Genomic DNA, 18,317 nt, shown 5'->3' with positions numbered 1-18,317 from the left:
GATCATGGAGACATCCTAGCAGGCGGCGATGATTCACCCCACTGCCACCACCTCCACCTCCTCTACCTCCCGCACCACGTGATCCATCTGGTTCAGGAGGTCAGCAGCATCGGGCCGTCTGGGACACCTCACTACCTGGATAGCATGATGCCGGGCCATCCAGTAGCTATCAGTGGGAGGGTAACACAGAGACTTCATAGACATCCATTTGCAGCTTGACAGCAATGCACATGGTACTTTAATCGGTCCGATTCGTCACTCGGTACTCAACACTTCTGCGAATACTATAATCTTCACACTCTGCATTACTGCATCTCGGCATTTGAATCTGTGGCTAATCCGAAACTCTACCCCACCGTCTAGGTTGTAATCCTCTTCTCCGGTGTTGGAAAATGGAAATTTCTCATGCATGACATTCAGATCCAATGTATGATAGTGATTTGGTACATCTGATACCGCCGGAATCGAGTGGGAGGGAGGCAAAACATAGCGCACTGCTGTCTCGGCCGGCGTCTCCAGTACAAACTCGTCCTCATCATCATCTTTAAAGGAATCTTTATCGTTGCTATCCGCAACGTACTCTTCGTTGGAGGCTTCGTCACCTACCTCAATGTCTTTCACCAGATTGGCAACATGAATCGGTGGTGGTGCAAGAGGTGGGTCATCCTGCACAAATATCAAGTGTACATAATTACCACTGCCAACATCACCAACCTCGGCGAAAAGCTCCATCATTTGTTCCGCCATGATTCTCCTATGGATGTCAAACATGAGTTGCACATGCTCGTAGCCTTGGAGTCGAAATAGTCGAAACCGAAAAATTTCTTTACCCATCGGTGCTAGCAACCTATACTCCATCCTTCCGATCTCTCTTCTCGTTGTGCCACCAAAGTTGTTTAATATCAAAACTCTTCAACTCGAACAACGAACTTACGCGCCGAGTGCGCAATAGTAACGGATTCTCACACTCAAATATCACCTTATTGTCGCTGTTTCTCATACGACAATTGGGGTATATACAGACAACCACATATCCGCTACTACTGTATATTTTTGCCTGCTTTTTAGAAGATAAACAGGGAAGAAAAAGATATGAAATGTATATGGAGAATGCCAAGGGTTGCACATTCTTTTATAGTAGTTGAAAATTTGTCTTACTGTATCTCATTTACACTGTAAACATATTAATTTAACACGTATCTCGTTTACAGTGTAAGAGATAAGCTTGCACGTATCTCGTTTACACTATAAACGTTAAACGAGATATACATGTGTCACGCGAACTAGCCTTATCTCGTTTACATTGTAAATAGGATAAGGTTGGAAACGTATTTCTGTAATAATTTTTATAATTATTTATTTCAGTAAATAAAATATTTATTTAAATAAAAAATCCAAATTTTGTATGATATAAAATTACATTTTATAAAATGAATTGAGGAAAAAATTAAAAGAATTTGCAAAAATGTGAAAAAGAATGTATTTGGGTGGTAGTTAAGTGGGCCTGTTATGCCAAGAGCGGAGCCCATGGTTAATACATGAGCGGGTTTATGCATTTACCGGATAGGCGGATAGCCGGATACGACTCCGATCGAATCCAATAATAATAAGTTAACCAGAGGTAGAAGACGCGAGAGTGAGTGAGGGAAGCAGGTGAGGTGAAGAGTGAAGAAGCAGCAATAATGCAACGCGCAAGATCGCTCCTAACAAGGTTTAATCCAATCGCATACAGATACAGATACAGATGCCAAAGCCGAACCCTGTGTTCTTCTTCGAACGAGGAAGTTGTGGTTGTTGAAGGAAACGGTTACTCGAGAATGGCAATTCTCAACAGACCCACTGCTCTCAACGCCCTCAACACCTCCATGGTATTATTATTATTTGATAATTTCTGTTTAATTAATCATTATTTGTGGTTTGTCTCGCTGACTGACTCAACTCAGGTGGCTACCCTCACCAAACTTTACCGAGCTTGGGAAGATAACCCCGACGTTGGCTTTGTCACCATCAAGGTAACTAACTAACTAACTAACTAACTAATTAAAGCTTGTATTGTTTAGCTTCTTAGACACTCTTGTTCTCAATTTTGTTATGAAGGGCAGTGGTCGGGCATTTGCAGCTGGCGGTGATATTGTCGCCATTTACCATTTCATCAACAGAGGTCCAACTCATCTCAATCATTTTACTTTCCTTTTTCTTTTTCATATCATTCTTATTCCCTTCCCATTCACGCAGCCAACATGGAAGCCTGCAAGGAATTCTTCCGAACAATATATCGTTTTATTTACGTCATAGGTACATATATGAAGCCACATGTGAGTACTACTTTTCGATTCTTTCTTTCATCACATGCATTGCCTCTTCTCGTGATTCAGTTCCTTTATATTCAACTGTAAGCTGTGATCTTCGTGCAGATCGCTCTTCTGAATGGCATTACCATGGGTGGTGGAGCTGGAATTTCAATCCCCGGCACTTTTCGAGTTGCAACCGACAAAACTGTATGTAATGTAACATAACAAACTTTCTTGCTCATTCTCTAGCATTTCATGAAATGTGAGATAGTATTTATGGATTTCTTCATGTATATGTATGGATCAAGCATCAGGAGGTTGGTAGAGTGAGAAAATAAGTGTCTAATTACTCTTAGATTAAAGTGACAAATAAACATTTTAGAATTTACATTTCGGACAAATTAGTCCTTAAAGAAAAAAAAACCAATGAAGTCTTCCAAAATAACAGACGTGGACAAGTTAGTTCAAATTAAGACCTTCTACCTTAATCATAGGGGCTAATTTGAAGGTAGTGTATATATATCTGCTATTCTTAAGACTTTATTGGTACCATTTTTTAGGGATTAATCTGTTCAAAGTGTAAATCCTCATAGATTTATTTGTCTCTTTACTCTTACTTTTAAATTAAGATAATGAGGTTCACATAAGATGGAAATTACAAATTCAATGGTAGTTACTTCCCCACTTTATCACTTTATCATTGGGGGTTTGGTCATCTAAGTAATTCAAGATACCTTAAACGCCTGACAAAACTAATTAAGCAGCACACGGGTTCATAAGTTACAGGCACACATTGGGTCTATGAATATTGATTCTCTACAAATCTTCAACAGAATTCATCACGTTGAATTAACCAAAATATAATGATTATAACATATCCCTATTTTTCAGATTTTTGCTACCCCTGAAGTTCTTATTGGATTTCACCCTGATGCTGGAGCATCTTTCTACCTTTCACATTTACCTGGTCACTTAGGTATGATTATGTGTATATCTAATTTGCAAGTTTGGACATTTAGATACGTCCTAGTTGTTAAAATTTGTTATTTGGAAACATTACTTTCAATTTTTCCCCCCTTCTACTTTTGCAAGTTATAGAATCACTGAGGTTCTGAATGGTGACTAAGATATGAAAGTTATTTTTCAAATTCCCAATGCTTACTCGTTCATTCTTGTTTCTGACATCATGTTCACAGGACAAAATGGTTAATGGGATAATCCTCCTATTTTATGTGAAAATTATTGAAGGGAATTTCATGGGTTCAGAAGATCAGAACTATTCATCTATTAAAAACATGATTGATAAAATTCCTCTCTAGCCTTTCTTTGTTTGATAGGTTGTTATTGTATGTACTATGTAGGCGAATACTTGGCCCTAACAGGGGAAAAGCTCAATGGAGTAGAGATGGTTACTTGTGGACTTGCTACACACTACTCACTAACTGCAGTTTAGTTCTGTTAGACCCTGCTTGCTTGCTTGCTTTATTTCAAAATTTAATGGACTTTTCAAGCTCAAGCTATCATTTTGTTCTATAGAGGCTCCCGTTAATTGAAGAACAGCTGGGGAAATTAGTTACTGATGATCCTTCTGTCATTGAAACCACTTTAGAACAGTATGGTGACCTTGTACACTCAGATAGCAGTAGTGTACTTCAAAGGTTTGTCTTATCTTTTAAGTGTTGTCTTTTTCTTTTTAATTTTGGGATGCAAAAGAGAAAATACAAAAAATGGGCAGAAATTACAAGAGGGGAGGAAAATATACTCTTTTTAGGATTATGTCCAGGAAAAAAGTGAAAAGAATATATATTTTTTTAAATATCTTGTTTTCACGTCAATAAACATTCAAAATGGAAACAGACAATGTTTCGACAAACTAAACGTATTAGTACATATCACGAAATACCCCTCCCTTGCTTTTAAATTGAGCCTAAATGGTTGTTAGTAGCAGAAGCCTACAAGAAAATAAGGAAAAAGTCCCATAGCTGTTTAGATGCTCTCTTTACTAACTTTATTTCTTATATTCTGATTCACAGTTTAAGATAGCCCATTTTTCTACTTTTCATTTTCTTCAGGATTGAAATTGTAGATAAATGCTTTTGCCATGACACAGTGGAAGAGATTGTTGATTCTTTGGTGAGCTTTACATCTACCGTTAAATTTAAGTACCTCCAGCACAGCTTTATGTTAGAATTTCATTTCTTCTGCTGCTAAAATGTCTTTAGTGTTGCTCTTAGTTGTAGTCTCTTATCTGGTTAACTCTATTTGTACCAGCTAATCTTTGATTAACATCTATCTATTGTGAGTGGCTTAACTTTCTGGTAACAGTGCACAGTTTCTTTTTTCCATCTAATTACTTAAATTTCCATTAGGAAAGAGTGGCAAGTGAAACAAATGATGCATGGTGCATTTCTACCCTAAATAGACTTAAAGAAGCTTCGCCATTGAGCTTGAAGGTTTCCTTGAGATCAGTGAGTTTCTTTTTCTTGTCAAAACTCATTTGAGTTCTTGATTACTATGCTTTCTTCCTTCCATACGAGAAGCCGCTTACTATAATGTAAACCGTATAACTGATGCAGATACGAGAGGGTAGATTTCAGACTCTTGACCAGTGCTTGTCACGTGAGTACCATATGACTTTACAAGCAACATCTAAGCAGATTTCTGGTGACTTTTGTGAGGTAATGAACATTGCCAGTAGTACAAATCCAACATCACTCAAAGATGAGGTTTCTAGATGGTTTATAAATGTGAGACATTCCTCGCCCTATGAGCTAGTTTTGGGGTTGAGTTAGGTTCACTCAATCTCAATTCTAATATGATATTAGAGTCTATCTGATCCAATATTATTGGGTCATCTACTTGCAAATATTCACATTCTAGACGAAACAAACTACTTGTATCTAATTTAACGTGAATTGCTTTGAATTGTTTTTAGGGGATAAGGTCTCGTGTGGTGGATAAGGACTTTGCACCAAAGGTACCAAGTTGAAGATCTTATCAAAGTTTTTGATAATATCATCTGTTAAAGACAACAGTGTTATGCATATCATTGGTTTTGACTTTTGACACAAATAATTCATTTCGAAGAATCTCATCAATGGTTTTCTTCCTATTTATCTTTAAACACTATAATATAAAATTGATATCCAAATATATGCAGTGGGATCCTCCAACATTGGAAAAGGTGTCTCAAGACATGGTGGATCAGTACTTCTCACCTCTAAGTGAATTTGAACCTGGTCTAGGGCTCCCCACAAAAGTTCGAGAAGCATTTTTGTAATTTCTCTTTATCTTGAAATGCTTCAAAAGGTACAACCATCGGTATTGGTCAATCTGGCTCTCCAATAAACAATCCTTTTGGATAAGAGAGAAAATTGGAGGATTGATGTCTCTGAAAGTGGCTCTCCAGATAAACATCTTTAGTCTTCGAAAAAGGAAATGACGAAATTGATATTCATATAAGCAATTCTTAATGTGCATCTTAGAGAGATTTTATTGGTACTATTGCTACTATTGCCTAGCAATTAAATAGGGGTATTTATCTAAATTCGATCAGACAATTACGGATATTAATCCGACTGCATACTAATAGGATCGCGGATTTGAGGTAGGGTATCAGCAAATCCGATCCGTCGCAAAAATAAATAAATAAGTAAATAAATATTTTTTTTATGATTTATTTCAACTAATAATTAATAATTATTATATATATTATATTATTTTATTTTTATTATTTAAAAAAAATATATTTAATAATACTTTAAGAATAAATATGTTAAAAAAAATGAAAAAAAAAATTTTTATTAATATTTTTTAATAAAAATAACTTTTTAAAAAAATTTTATGTTTTGTGAATATATTCGATTCGATATGCAAATATGTGAATCGGATCCTAACTTAAAAATGATAAATATTAAATCTGATTCGATTCGTCGATTTTAGTGTGGATCGAAATTTTGCTCATACTCGATCTAATTTTTACCCTTTCCTAGTGACCTTGGATTTCCAAGCTGTGGTGATAATATCATGCAGGGTAATAATATCCAAAATTTTAAATCATAGTAAACTTATTTATTCTCTATGAAATTAATGTTGAGTTTCTGTTCATCCAATGACTGACTACGGGGTGCCGCATGTTATGTGCAGCTTGCTTGCATTGCTGACTCTCTCTATATATATCATATCTATATGAGCTATCCCATCATTCCCATGTGTATATTACTCATTATACATGCGTCAAACCTTTAGCCTATTAAATGTCAGATCATTTTAGGTGTTCACACCTTTCTGTTCTTTTCTTCGGCGGTCAGTTTTTTTTTGTCATATTCGGCGGTCAGTTTATACCTTGTATTAAAATGCGAGTTATCTCGTTGTTTCGATTGAATATTATATAACTAAATTGAGTGCTAGACTTTTGTTATCAAGGTGACTAATATAGGAAAATAATTAACATCTTTCCCATGTATAAATATAATTAATAATTAATAATTGATTACTCATATGTAATTTCACTACAAAATAGTATGTAGTTATCACGTTACAGCTACACAGACAGATCCGAATCTGAGATGCATAATAAAAGGAAAAAAATATATGAGATAAATTAATTATTAGATAATACTACATAGAATGTGGGCCTCTTGTTTCAATGCATATACAACCAGGAATACAAGTGCAACCGAACTATAGCTTTGTCGAGTCTTGAAGAATCTATACATAGTGAATGGGAAAAGAAGATCAAAAGATGGGGAGTAGGGTAGATAATAAGTACCTGCCGGTGGTGGCAATGGTGCTGCTACAGGTGATATATGCAGGTATTGCCATTGGAACAAGGACTGTCTTAGTAGAGGGAATGAGCCCAAGGGTCTTTGTTGTCTACCGCCAACTTATGGCAACTCTTGTCATTGTTCCCGTCGCTTATTTCTCTGGGTACTACCTCTTTCTTATTCTTCTAATTACTTTCTTAGTTTCTTAATTACTTGATGATTTTAATGACATGAAATCACTTAGTTTCTTAGTTTTTTGGATTTAAGTGAATTTTTTCTAAACTTTTAAGTTCCGTTTTGATACCATATTATGAAATGACTTTTTTTCAAAAGGTTAAATGTATAGGAGGGAGTACAAATATATCTAAAGCTGGAAATATTAGTCATATCTACGAGTACATATTCTAACCCAATCCATCTGGGTAGAGTTGGCAACTGATTCGCAGTGAGATTGAGTTGAGAATGAAGCGAATAAAGTTATGTACGGATTTAGGCCTATACCTATCCAACTTACTCGTACTGTATCCCTGTTATATTATTATTATATGTAGTTAAAAATTTATGTATAATGAAGTTGATGGGGATATTTTGTTTTGAGGAGTGTTAGGGTCAGTAACTTTTGTGTTTCGTAACTATCAATTAGACATCAATAATGTTTTTAATGGTGTGAGATTAAATCTAATAGTGTGGAACTATTTAATTTTCTTTTGATAGTTAAATGTTGGCTAACTTTTTAAAAAGTTGATGCTACTAGACTTTTCTTTTTTTTATTTTATAGTTTTATACATGTATGGTGAAATTTATGAATTGATAATGATATTATTTGTAATTTTAACATGGATTTCATTATAATTTTGTTGTTTTTAATGTTAATATGATCTTAATTTTGTATTTTCTGTTTTATTAGTTTGTTTATGAAATATATAAAATAATTAAATATTGTGTTTGATAAATTTTAATTTTGTTGCGAGTAGGATCAAATGAAGAATTTTAGGGTACTAATAAAGTTAAGATTGAGCTTTATAGAAATTTTAAATTTGCGAGTTTTGTTAGAGTGGAATCTAAACCTGTCGTACCCTAACCATTATCACCCCTAATTATATTTGTAACAGTTGTTCTCTAATTTTATTTCATGCAGGAGAAACTCTGGCTCGTGGTCCTTAAGTTTTAGGAGTTTTTGTCTCATATTCCTTGCTTCACTAATTGGGTTTGTGGTTTCCATTCTCTCTCTCTATTTCTGTATATGTTAATAATGATGGTTTAGTAGTGATGTGAGATTACTTAGTGTAAGTTTAATTTATGTTATAGTATTTGGAATATATATAAATACATACAGTGTGACGTTGAATCAGAATCTATTGTATGAGGGTCTATATCTGGTTTCCTCTTCAGTTGCAAGTGCAATGGCCAATCTTCTCCCAGCTCTCACTTTTCTTATAGCAGCTCTTCTTCGGTAACTAATCAATGCCCATTAATTCCTTCCATTATGCTCTTCATATTGATCTACATATATAAACAGAGTTAAAACGAAAATAGTATCATGAAAGAGTGTATGCATGTTTTTATCTTGATGAAAACTCATTTACAGTTATTTTCTTATTAAGTTGATAATTAAAAATAATTAAATAATAATTTAGTCAAATTTGTAAAATCATCTAAGGACTTCATAAATACATTTTTTAATAGAATGGAGAGAGTAAATATTGGAAGCTGGAGAGGCATAGCAAAAATAGTAGGGACAGTGACGTGTGTAAGTGGAGCAGTGTCCATGGCATTGTTGAAGGGTCCAAAGCTACTCAATAATTCACAAAAGCTTCCACCATCAAATTCACTTCTCATAGGTTTAGGTGGTCCTGACAACAATTGGTTTCTGGGTTGTCTCTTTCTCTTTGGAAGCAGTTTTTGCTGGTCACTTTGGCTGATTTTGCAGGTATAGTATTTGATCCATCAAATTTAAATTTAAGATTTGAGTTGATTTATTTATTTAGGATTAGATTTTCACTTGCAGTTATAAACTTATTTAAACTACTCCTTTACTTTTATTCAATTCTTTTCTTTTTTTTTTTATACAATAATTTCACCCACTCACCACCAATTACCATCCATCCTCTCTTTCATGTTCTTGTGGTGGGCTATTACTACTCACCTTAAATTCTAAATCTTAAACTTAAATTTTAAATCCTAATTTATAATTTTTAAATTCTAAATTATAAATTCTAAACTTTAAATTAGTTTTACTGTATTTCACTCCCAAATATTCTTTCTACTTGAGTTTTAGATATTCTATTATTTTTATCATTGAATATTTCTTTTTAATATTCATTATTGGCCAAAAAATTGTTGATTCCCAATACCTTTTCTCTGCTATATATAATAAACATGAGTGTAATTCATGCTTAAATTCAACTAGTCTTTAATACATTACAGGTTCCAGCATCTGCAAGCCACCCGAATCACTTGTCTCTATCAGCATGGATGTGTTTGATGGCAGCATTACAATCAGGAGCAGTCACACTATTCCTGGAGCCACACCCTGCAGCTTGGAAGTTTCACACTCTTCTTGAATTTGCTTCCACTGTATATGCAGTAAGACATGCATATAATAAATGCATCATCTTCAAATTCATCATAAATAATGTTAATTAATTCTGATATATAGCTAATTAACTCATGATCATGATCATGATCATATATATAGGGAGTTATGGGATCTGCAGTATCATTCTTTGTGCAAGCATGGTGCATCTCAAGAAGAGGTCCTCTCTTCTCTGCAATGTTCACTCCCTTGTACACTGTCATTACCACCATATTCGCAGCCATAATGCTTCACGAGACCCTATACACTGGAAGGTACGTAAAAGATTATAAGGGGAGATGCTCTCATAAAGATGCGTAAAAAAAAAACTATTATTTTTGGATTTCTTAACAAATTAGAATAAAACTAATTTTTTTATAACAATAACAATAAATCTAATTTTTTTTAGGGATTTAATTGTATTTTTAAATTTTTAGGGATTTAAATGTTCGAAAAACAAAAAGTCAGAGACATAATTGTCTTTTTATCAAAAAATTTAAAGATATTCGGTTTAGATGGTATAATTTGATCGGATCAAATCGGATCTAATAATTATAATGCAGATAATTGGATTTATTATTGTTGCTATAATAAACCGATTTTATTCTGATTTATAATAAAAAAATAAATTATTAACCGGTTTAATAAGGATGTCCAATAATAACATGACATGTGTGAACATTTAAAAAAAAAGACATTTTTAGTGTCTTTATTAAAGTGCCCACATTATAAATATGTACCATATTGCTTTTTTTATTTTTTATAACCAAAATATTTGATAACAAAAAGATATTAATAAAAAACAGTTAAAATTTATTTTATTTAGTATTTATTAATTGTTCTTGAAATTAATGAATGCTAATGAAGTAAGTTTGAGCTTATTTTTTTTTGTCTCTGTAATATTACTGTTTGATAATAAAAAATATTTAGTAACAAAAAAATATTAGCAAAAAGCAACCCAAACTTATTTTATTTATTATTAATTGTCGCTAGAATTAATGAATGCTAATAAAGTAAGTTTGAGTTAATTTTTTATCGTCTCTCTAACGTTACTGTTTGATCATCGAAAATGTTCAATAACAAAAAAATATTAGCAAAAAACAGCTCAAACTTATTTTATTTATCATTCATTAATTATCGCTAAAATTAATAAATACTAATCAAGTAAGTTTGGGCTGACTTTTTATTGTCTCTCTAGCTTACTGTTTTAATAATCGAAAATGTTTAATAACAAAAAAATATTAGCAAAAAATAGTTTAAAATTATTTTATTTATCATTTATTAATTATCACTAGAATTAATAAATGTTAAATAAGATAAATTCAAATTAATTAAACTGATTTTTTTATTGTCTTCTTAGAATCTTAGTATTATTGTTTGATAATATCATTCGGCATACTTAAAAAAAATGACATTATTAAAATAAAAATAAAAATAAAAATAAAAATATTCGTTCCCTTCATTTATTTGTTACACATTTGATTTGATGACATGAGACTGAAGTTCATCATTTATATGTTGAATTAATTCATAGCTTGATAGGCGCAATTGGAGTTATTATTGGCTTGTACATTGTGCTGTGGGGTAAGGCTGAAGAAGTAGCTGAAAATGATGATAATGTGACGATCGATCCAATAACACCAGCAGAAGAGGAAGTGAAGATCCACATAATAAAAAATAATAACAATAATAATAATATTGAATCAACTGATTTTGAAGAACCCCTTCTCTCCTCCAACTCTCCTTCACATTCTTGAAATTAAGCTGATATTCTTCATGTATTACATTGTAGTGATGAAGAAATAAAGTTTCTTTTGGATTTTAACTGATTATATATATAATTGGTAAATTGAACTTTTTTATGGAGAAATTCGACCTGAAATTTTACCTCCTCCTATCAATACTCATTCCTTTATCATTTCGTAGTATCCTTAACATAACAAAAATAATTATTAGATGCAATATTCTTTCTATATTTTATGTGTATATTTTTTTATTTTTTTATAAAATAATTAATGCAGATTAAAAATATTTTATATTATAAAAAGGTATATATTTAAAAATATACCAAATAATGGTATAAATATAATTTCTTGGAACATATGTGACGTGGGTGTTGTTGTCTTTGACGCATTGCATTGTGACTCGCATCTCGTGTCATAGATAAGCCTTAAGGAACTTCGTTGGATGCAATTGGAGCCACGTTTAGATTACTCATATTTTAACAAATCTACTCTTCTGATGTCAGAAACTCAAAATTAAGATAGATATGGTTTCAAGGGTTATTTAAAAGAGGAATGCTAGGATTAGTAACTTTTGTGATTTGTAGCCATCAAATAATCATTAATGATGGTTTTAATGGTGTGAGATTGGTGTGAGATTTCATTCAATAGTTTACTTTTTTTTGCTGGTTACATACTGGCTAGAATTTAACAAAATTGCTGATCCCTTAGACTTTTCCTATTTAAAATTGTGATTTAGGTGTGAAAGTAAGGTTTAAGTTTTTTTCGGTGGTTGTGTTCGATGTTTTCTGGTGTAGAAGTATTGTGGTCCGACGTATTGATGAAGGTGGGAGATAATACTTACAAAAGATTTTGATGATGTTTAAGTTGGTAAGGATTTTAGCAAAGTAGTGAACTCGTAGTTTTTATCTTGACTCGAAAGACTAGTATAGAATCGTAATTCGTAGAATCGTAAGACGAAACGTAAATATAACTCGTAAATTTAAAATATTTATTAAAAAAAATTTAACAATTATATATATATATATATATATATATATATATATATATATATGAGCAGTTCAATTTATCACAAAACATTAGAAGTAGAAAGAGAATAGAACACTATAAACAATTTCAGCATATATAAATTATGCACATAAACTTAATATTATATGCTTTATTAAATAGTAAGTGAAAATAAATATAAATATATCAACAAAATAAAAGTTTACTATAATAGATTTTTACAACATAAGAACAGTAACATAAGAAAAATCTAGAGGCACGCATAGTTGAAAAAAGTAAAAATAGAAATAGAGCAACTAGATGGTAGGACTAGCACAGCAGGAACCGGCAAGGCTTAGTGGAACCAGAGAGAAAGAGACGTTCATTGGAGTAGCGTCAATAGCAACGAGCAACAAACTTCGTTGAGAGAGGAGAGATTAAGAGAGAACCCAAAAAGATCCACAACTCATATTTAGAGAACTAAAGAAGGGCAAAAACGGCACAATACCTAAAATTTCTTCCCTCTTCACCACTAATTGGCTAAGAAACCATACTCCTCCCGCCCTCATCTTGCTTTGCTAGACGCTGCACGACAGCAGAACCGTGATTCTACCGAATCTGCGTCTTTACTCGACGATTCTGCACGAATGGTTGTCATCCAAGACGAAGACTAGAATCGGAACGGAAAGAAGAGTTAGAGTCGCAAAATCGTTCGATTTAGCGAGTTAGTTCGCGATTCTGTCTACCTTGGATTTTAGATAAATTTTTATGTAGATTGGAGTTTGAAAAATATTTGAGAATATTAAGATATATATATAGGTAAAATTAATAACTACTTTTAAAGTAGATTTACTTTTGATGGCGAGTTGGTTACTCCTTTTTGTTAGGGAGGTTGTTGAGATTTCCTTTATAGATTAATTGGAGATATTGTAGGAGTTAGTTACTTATTTAGATAAGTAGGGTCAAACTCATGTCCTCGTGTGGGGTGACTGTGTATATCTGAACACTATATATTTATAAAGTGTTCATTGAGTTTTATTCATTTTTGAGTGGGACACGTCACTTATAGCCATTCATCCGACACGTGTATCTGCCGTGTCCAATAAAAAATAAAAAATTATTCTTCAGACACATTTAGACACACATCAATATCATTACGTGTCAATGTGTCCAACTTTATTCTTAACATGTATTCTTGAAATGAATTTAGAAATAATATATATTATTATTTAGTAAAATAAAAAAATATTTTATATAATTAAAAAATATTAAAAGCAATTAAAAAATTAGTTTATATTTTAATATCAATAAAAAATTAAAATATTATTATAATTTATCTAGAAAATATTTTATATTTTATATATATATATCGTATTTTCGTGTCTTATAAGATTTTAAAATTCGTGTATCCACGTATCTTATGTTATATCCGTGTCAATATTCATGCATCATAGATTAGTTATAACTTATACATGACTATAATAACTTCATATCACTTATAAGAGGAATATTTTAGGCGAGGGAAGTATGTTCGAAATTCTAATTAAATATTAATTTGAGTGTTGAAGTGTCTTTTATAGGTATTCATATTCCATATTTTTTATCAATTGACTAATTATTCTATCAATATAGAAGAATTTGAGTTCAATCCAGGCTGTACAAGCTATAGATCAAAGGAGATTAATCAAGGAAGAACAATTATTATTATGAATAAAATTTTACATTCAGGCAAAATACTTAACTAAGTCTAACCAAATTGTTATAATAACTTTTTAAATCATACGCTCTTCCACATTCGCGCAGGTTCTTCTTCCAAATTCTCACATATAAATTCTTGTTTAATGTTGTGTCTTCTTCTTTTTCTTTTTTGTTATCGTCATCATTAATAATACCAACATTTTACGTACATCTTTTATTAGTTCTGATTTTCTCTACTGCCACCATTAAATAATTTCAGTTTATTTCTTAGTTTAATTGAGATTCATTTGAATCCAGAAATGAATTCGATGTGTTTTTGTTAATGATTGAGTCTTTTTTTAGCAAAAAAATAAAACTATTTATTATCACTTTATTCAATTGTATTAGATTTCATTCCATTTCATTCAATTTGTCTTGAAGTCATCCCCAATCATTGGGACAAATTATTCATCGACAACACACCTGAACTGCAAATGAACTGAAAATATTATTAAAGTAAAATCATTGTATAATACCAAATGAACTGAATATTGTTCATTATATAAATTGAAATTCAAAAAATGTTAGTTTTTGTTAGTAAAATGTTGGTGTTGTTGGTGATATGATAACAAAAGGAGAAGAAGAAGAAGACGAAGAACCTACGTGTGCGAATTTAAAAGAAGAAAGAGAAAGAGGAAATGGAGAAATAGAAGAAGAAGACAAAGACGAAGAAGTTGCGTTATTGACATGCTAGTGTGATAAAAGTAATTTTTGTTGAGTTTGAACCAACTTAATTGAACTTTGTTGTTAAAAACACTTGGATGTATAGCTGAACTGTATTATTATTGTTGTAAACTTGTAATTAAAAAAGATGTATTTATTAATGACAATATTATCCACACAAAAAAAAACAAGTTATTTGTATTTATATAGAATGCATTTTTAAATACAAAATATGTACTAAAAATAAATTAAAAAAAAAGTGTATTTACACACAAATAATATATAATATTTTTATTTATTAATTTACTATTTTATTTATTAGATGTGTCTAATGATAATAAAATACAAATGTGAAATTAAATAAAATATTTTACTAATATTTTTAGAAATTTTAAACTTATTAACTTGATTTGGATATTGGCAAATTCTTGAGAGCTAACAAGAAAGTAGTTAAATAAAGAATAAATTAACTACCAATTCGATACTTAAAAGATTCAGTTGTGGATTAAAAGATTCTTAAAATATGTTATCCATAAAATAGCTCTTGAACAATTTGAAAATTTGATAAAAATAAAGTGAGTATTATATTTTTGTAAGTGATAAAAATTTTCGTATTTAACAAACAATTTATCTATTTAATTTAAATTTTGTGACAATATTTAAATAAATATTTAGCAAGTGTACAAAAAATTTCAAGTGAAATTTGATCTCTAGATTTTTTTTATTTTTCAAACAAATATGGTCATCCACGCTAATTTTTTTTAAAAAATTTACTTGACATAAAATGACCAAATTTTAAAGAAGAAATTATCTTATATTTTTAATAATAATTGCAAAAATTTATATCAAAATTTGATCTATAAATTTTTTAGAATATATATTTAATATATATTTATTTTTGTAGCATTTTTAAATCTTTTAAAATTATTTGTCGTGAGCATGTTTTGAAATTTTTTTAAGTCAACAATGTAAATTTTCGAGTATTATTTTAATAGTTTAGTCGTGAAAAAAATGTGAAATTGGCACATGGCAGTTGAGTGGTATAAACTGTCTAAAAGAAAAAAGTAAATAGCTATTTATAACTATTAAATATTCGAACGCTGACAAAACTGACTATGAAAATTTGAAACTAAAGTTATACCCATACAAAATAAGTTTCGTTCGATAAAAATGATCAATTGCTAAATTATTGTTCATAATTTTGTAAATACCATTTCCTTTCCTTTTCTCTTTCTTTTCTTTCTTCCTTCTTCCTCCACACTCCTTTCCTTCCTTCTTCCTCCATCGTAGCTCGGCCTCCTCAGGCACTCGTAGGCCTCCAGTGTCTCCTGGCGTAGTCTGCACTAAGTAGGGGCGGTAAACAGGCCGAAATTCGTCGAACCAGCCCGCGTAACCGGCCAAAAAAAGCGGGATAGACTGGAAATTCAAAATCGTCAAACTTTAAAAGTCCGCATAACCTGCATTGCCGAATCCGTGGGGTTTGGCAGGGGGCGAACTTCCCCGGTAGGCCAGACGCTTTTTTGGTCAGGGTCTATTTTTACAAATTTCTATGATGTTATTGATCTGCAAGAAAATGAAGATGATAATTGAAGATGTTCTAAATTATATTTCGAATTATGTTTTATATTTGATTGATTATAAAATTGAAGATGTTTAATTATATGTTTGGATAATGTTATTGTTCATGCAATTTAGTTAATTTGTTTAAACTTGTGGTTTTGAAATTTTGTTCAGTTTTTTTTTTGTTATTGTTGAACAATTTAATTAATTTGCTTATGCTTGTGTATGGTATTGTGCTATGTTCAGGGCCTACTTGAGGCAATAAAAGATGTAATGGGAGATGCACCAAATCAAAATTGTGTGATGTATATGTGAAAAAACTTCATCAACCGTTTCAAGGATATGCAACTTAGAGATATGGATTGGGAGTGTGCAAATTGTTCAATCCCTTGAGTTTGTGGAGACCATAGAAAAATTTAAGAAAATTAATGAGGAGGCATGAGAGTATCTTACAAGATTTGATCCAAAGGTATGTGTAAAGGCTTACCTTAACCATGGGCTGAAAATTGATTCTCTCACAAATAATATGTGTGAATTCTGGAATGCCAAAATAGGTAAGTATAGAGTGAAGCCCATTCTTAAAATGTGTGAAGACTTGCGTTATTATATCATGAGAAAAATGACGAAGTATATCACACTACTATCAGCATATCTTGAAAAACTTGCCTTTGTACAACAAAAAAGACTTGGCAGAATAATTAAGCCCAGTAACAGATAAAATGCAAAGTGGACAAGTGACAGCGAGAGAAAGCGGTTTGAAGTGAGCCGCAAGACATCAAAAGTTGATGTCGATTTGATTAAGCATATTTGTTCATGCAATATGTGGCAACTAACAGGTTAACTTAGCTTCACTTTGCTTAGAATGTTGTTTAATTGGCAAATATATTCTAAATTTGTCTGTTTTATCTGATTGTTGCACCCTAGGAATACCTTGTGTTTATGTCATTGCTACTATTAGGAAGAGACATGACAAGCCTGAAGATTATATGCACAAATTATTTTGCATAGAGTCCATCTATCTCACTTATGCACACTTTATCTAACCAGTTTCCAGTGAAGAGTATTGGCATAAAACTGGTTACATCAAATCAGATCCTCCACTCATCAAGAGGCCAATAGGTAGTCAAAGGTACATAAAAGAAAGAAAGATCCAGTGGAGGATTTGATTCAAGGGAACAAGGTAAAAAAGATATTTCGCGTAACATGCAGTAAGTGCGGAGAGAAGGGTCACAATTACAAAACGTGCAAGAGAGCACCATCTGATCCCAACTAGAAGCCTAAGACCAGAAAATCAAAACAACCTAACTCAACTAGTCAATCATTTGTGGAACTTCCATTATCCCAATTAGCTCCGGAGCCTAAGGTAATTCACTTAGTGAGATTAATGTGACTTCATTACAAAACTTAAAGGATTTATGTATCTTCATTAATAAACTTAAAGGATTTATATGTCTATATAAAAATCTTCAAGGATTTATATGTCTTCATTAAAGATCTTGAAGGATTTGTATGTCTTAAAATACTATTACAGTATAACTTCTTTGTACATCTTCATTTGGTGCAGGTTGGCCAGAACACTCCAACAGTCCCACCTCAAGGCTTACCAGGTCCATCAGCAACTCTAGAAAGAACAATTACACTAACCCTTCCAACTCCATCACCAGCTGCACCAACCCAAACAATTCCAAGACCAGTTGCACCAACACAAACTACTCCAAGACTAGCTGCACCAACTAAGACAAGGGTCCAAATTCATTTTAAAACACCGACTCAATTTAGGCCAAAGCAATCAATCATCAGACCAGCTGCACCAACACCAAGTCACACTTAAGTTGCTCCACCAGCTTCAAAAAATGTGACAACATCAACTGGAGGAGCATCAAAGGAGATTCTAGAAGCAGCAAGTAGTGCCACAACAAGGATGTTCAAGTTTATAGAAAATTCAAGCTTTAAGAATCAGAAAAAAGTGACATAGTTGTTCCTAACTTATTTTGAA

The 18,317-nt window shown here is 31.8% G+C and overlaps 2 protein-coding genes and 1 long non-coding RNA gene across 5 annotated transcripts; 2 read left to right on the top strand and 1 right to left on the bottom strand.

Annotated features, from left to right (window-relative positions):
- Positions 1-1,532: 1,532 nt before the first annotated feature.
- Positions 1,533-5,838, top strand: LOC112726742 (3-hydroxyisobutyryl-CoA hydrolase-like protein 1, mitochondrial). Of its 2 annotated transcripts, none has more exons than XM_025776256.3 (13): positions 1,533-1,868; positions 1,944-2,012; positions 2,098-2,161; positions 2,236-2,315; positions 2,415-2,498; positions 3,183-3,267; positions 3,653-3,738; positions 3,828-3,949; positions 4,364-4,424; positions 4,661-4,759; positions 4,868-4,969; positions 5,227-5,268; positions 5,452-5,838. In XM_025776256.3, exons 1-13 carry the CDS (start codon positions 1,683-1,685, stop codon positions 5,569-5,571), a joined length of 1,200 nt encoding a protein of 399 aa, XP_025632041.1. In that variant the 5' UTR covers positions 1,533-1,682; the 3' UTR covers positions 5,572-5,838. The 2 variants fall into 2 exon arrangements, with proteins under 2 accessions (XP_025632041.1, XP_072064773.1); XM_072208672.1 differs by having other exon boundaries at positions 4,868-5,038.
- Positions 5,839-6,491: 653 nt separating this feature from the next.
- On the top strand, positions 6,492-11,502 carry LOC112726741 (WAT1-related protein At4g30420). Of its 2 annotated transcripts, none has more exons than XM_025776253.3 (7): positions 6,492-7,220; positions 8,196-8,264; positions 8,394-8,510; positions 8,744-8,987; positions 9,485-9,643; positions 9,756-9,907; positions 11,167-11,502. In XM_025776253.3, exons 1-7 carry the CDS (start codon positions 7,015-7,017, stop codon positions 11,387-11,389), a joined length of 1,170 nt encoding a protein of 389 aa, XP_025632038.1. In that variant the 5' UTR covers positions 6,492-7,014; the 3' UTR covers positions 11,390-11,502. The 2 variants fall into 2 exon arrangements, with proteins under 2 accessions (XP_025632038.1, XP_025632040.1); XM_025776255.3 differs by having other exon boundaries at positions 6,503-7,220; positions 11,175-11,502.
- A 1,011-nt stretch (positions 11,503-12,513) lies between these two features.
- Positions 12,514-13,145, bottom strand: LOC140176956 (uncharacterized). The gene is made up of 2 exons (XR_011868263.1): positions 12,870-13,145; positions 12,514-12,778 (listed from the first exon to the last, which is right to left on the bottom strand). It is a non-coding gene; the product is annotated as an uncharacterized lncRNA (long non-coding RNA).
- Between the last annotated feature and the right edge of the window lie 5,172 nt (positions 13,146-18,317).

Source organism: Arachis hypogaea, chromosome 12 (genome assembly GCF_003086295.3).
Source record: "Arachis hypogaea cultivar Tifrunner chromosome 12, arahy.Tifrunner.gnm2.J5K5, whole genome shotgun sequence".
Taxonomy (NCBI): Eukaryota; Viridiplantae; Streptophyta; class Magnoliopsida; order Fabales; family Fabaceae; genus Arachis; species Arachis hypogaea.
Note: the sequence above shows the minus strand (reverse complement) of the source record. Positions and strands in the feature narration are given on the sequence as shown.